General features: G+C 31.1%; 1 protein-coding gene across 1 annotated transcript in view; it reads left to right on the forward strand.

Annotated features, from left to right (window-relative positions):
- The window catches only part of LOC116851359, a 2,732-nt gene extending 2,557 nt beyond the window's left edge, over positions 1–175 (forward strand). Inside the window, exon 4 of the mRNA XM_032830689.1 lies at positions 155–175. Within this exon, the coding sequence (XP_032686580.1) occupies positions 155–175 (21 nt within the window). The remainder of the gene's footprint in view (positions 1–154) is intronic.
- The last annotated feature ends 1,177 nt before the right edge of the window (positions 176–1,352 follow it).

Here is a 1,352-nt window from a genome sequence, read left to right on the forward strand (position 1 = left end):
TCATAACTGCATAATTATCATTGTTATTTATATTGTCCATTTCAAAAATATCAAATGGTTCATCCGCAATATCAATACAAATATTATGCAAAATGCAACATGCAAGTATAACTAGTGGTATCATATCTGTATTATACATATATACATATTTCAGTTTTCGGAATCGTCCCTTTAGTATTCCAAATGTTCTTTCAATTATGACACGGGTTCTTGATAATTTTGTATTGTAATTATGTTGGACATGATTCAAGTGACCATTGTCACGATATGGAGTTAGCATACAGGGTGTTCCGGACCGGTGAAAAAGCACAAAAAGATTTTTATATATTTATGTAAAAAATTTTTTGTTTTTTTTTTTAAGCTAATTAATTTGTCTCATTATTCTGCGCAAAAAAAGCATTAAGACAAGATAACCGAAAGATGAATATTTTACGAGATATTTTGTATTCTATGTCAAAGTGCTGGAAATTTCAAGTGTTATTACTCGAAAAGTTCTTAACGAAAAAATATTTTATTATAGCGTTTTGGAAAGCTCTCGAGATGTGCTATAAGAATATGCAATGAAAAATGGGGTGTTCCATTTAAAAAAATTAATGTGACCTTGACCTGACCTTCGCTACGCAACCCAAGGTCAAACTGATGTGATCAGTAAATACATCTTTTTAAACGCCACAACTTTTATCTGAAACATTTTTTTCTAAAATGCTTAGTTTTCGAGATATTTCACCGGTCCGGGACTTTTTGAACACCCTGTATAATGCAATAACGGGTATGCAGAATCAGCCAAGAGATGACCTTGTTGTGGAAAATACCGTCCTACATCATGCTCTATCATATTTCTGATGTCGCTTAATCGCCAAACTCGAGCATCATGTACACTGCCGCAAATTCCCGTAAACACGTCAATAAATTTCATTTAGTGATTACAAATTCCTTGCAATAATATAGAATGGAATCCTTTTCTATTAATGTAATTATTTGGATGTTCAATAGCAGCACTAATAGGAATGTGGCAACCATCAATAACGCCCACCACACCTGGGAAATTACTAATTGCAGTAAACTGTTCTTGTATATTTAATGTCTCCTGAATTTGTGGCATTTAATATAATTTTGAACATGTTGCTCTAGCGTGTAAGCGACATTAAAAACACATCTCCATATAGTGTCTTTAGACGTTCCAAATCGATCTGCAACGGATCTAAAATAAGAAAACATTTTCAATGCAAAAACAAAAACTTAAAAATAAAATTTTAAAATAATATAAATTAAAAATGTATACTACAAAAACATATATAAAAAACGAATACTATTTATAAATTTTGTCTGTATGTATACTGTATCTCTGCAAG

Source organism: Odontomachus brunneus, unplaced genomic scaffold (genome assembly GCF_010583005.1).
Source record: "Odontomachus brunneus isolate Ranch 3 - 2012 unplaced genomic scaffold, Obru_v1 Obru_scaffold_172, whole genome shotgun sequence".
NCBI classification, from domain to species: Eukaryota; Metazoa; Arthropoda; class Insecta; order Hymenoptera; family Formicidae; genus Odontomachus; species Odontomachus brunneus.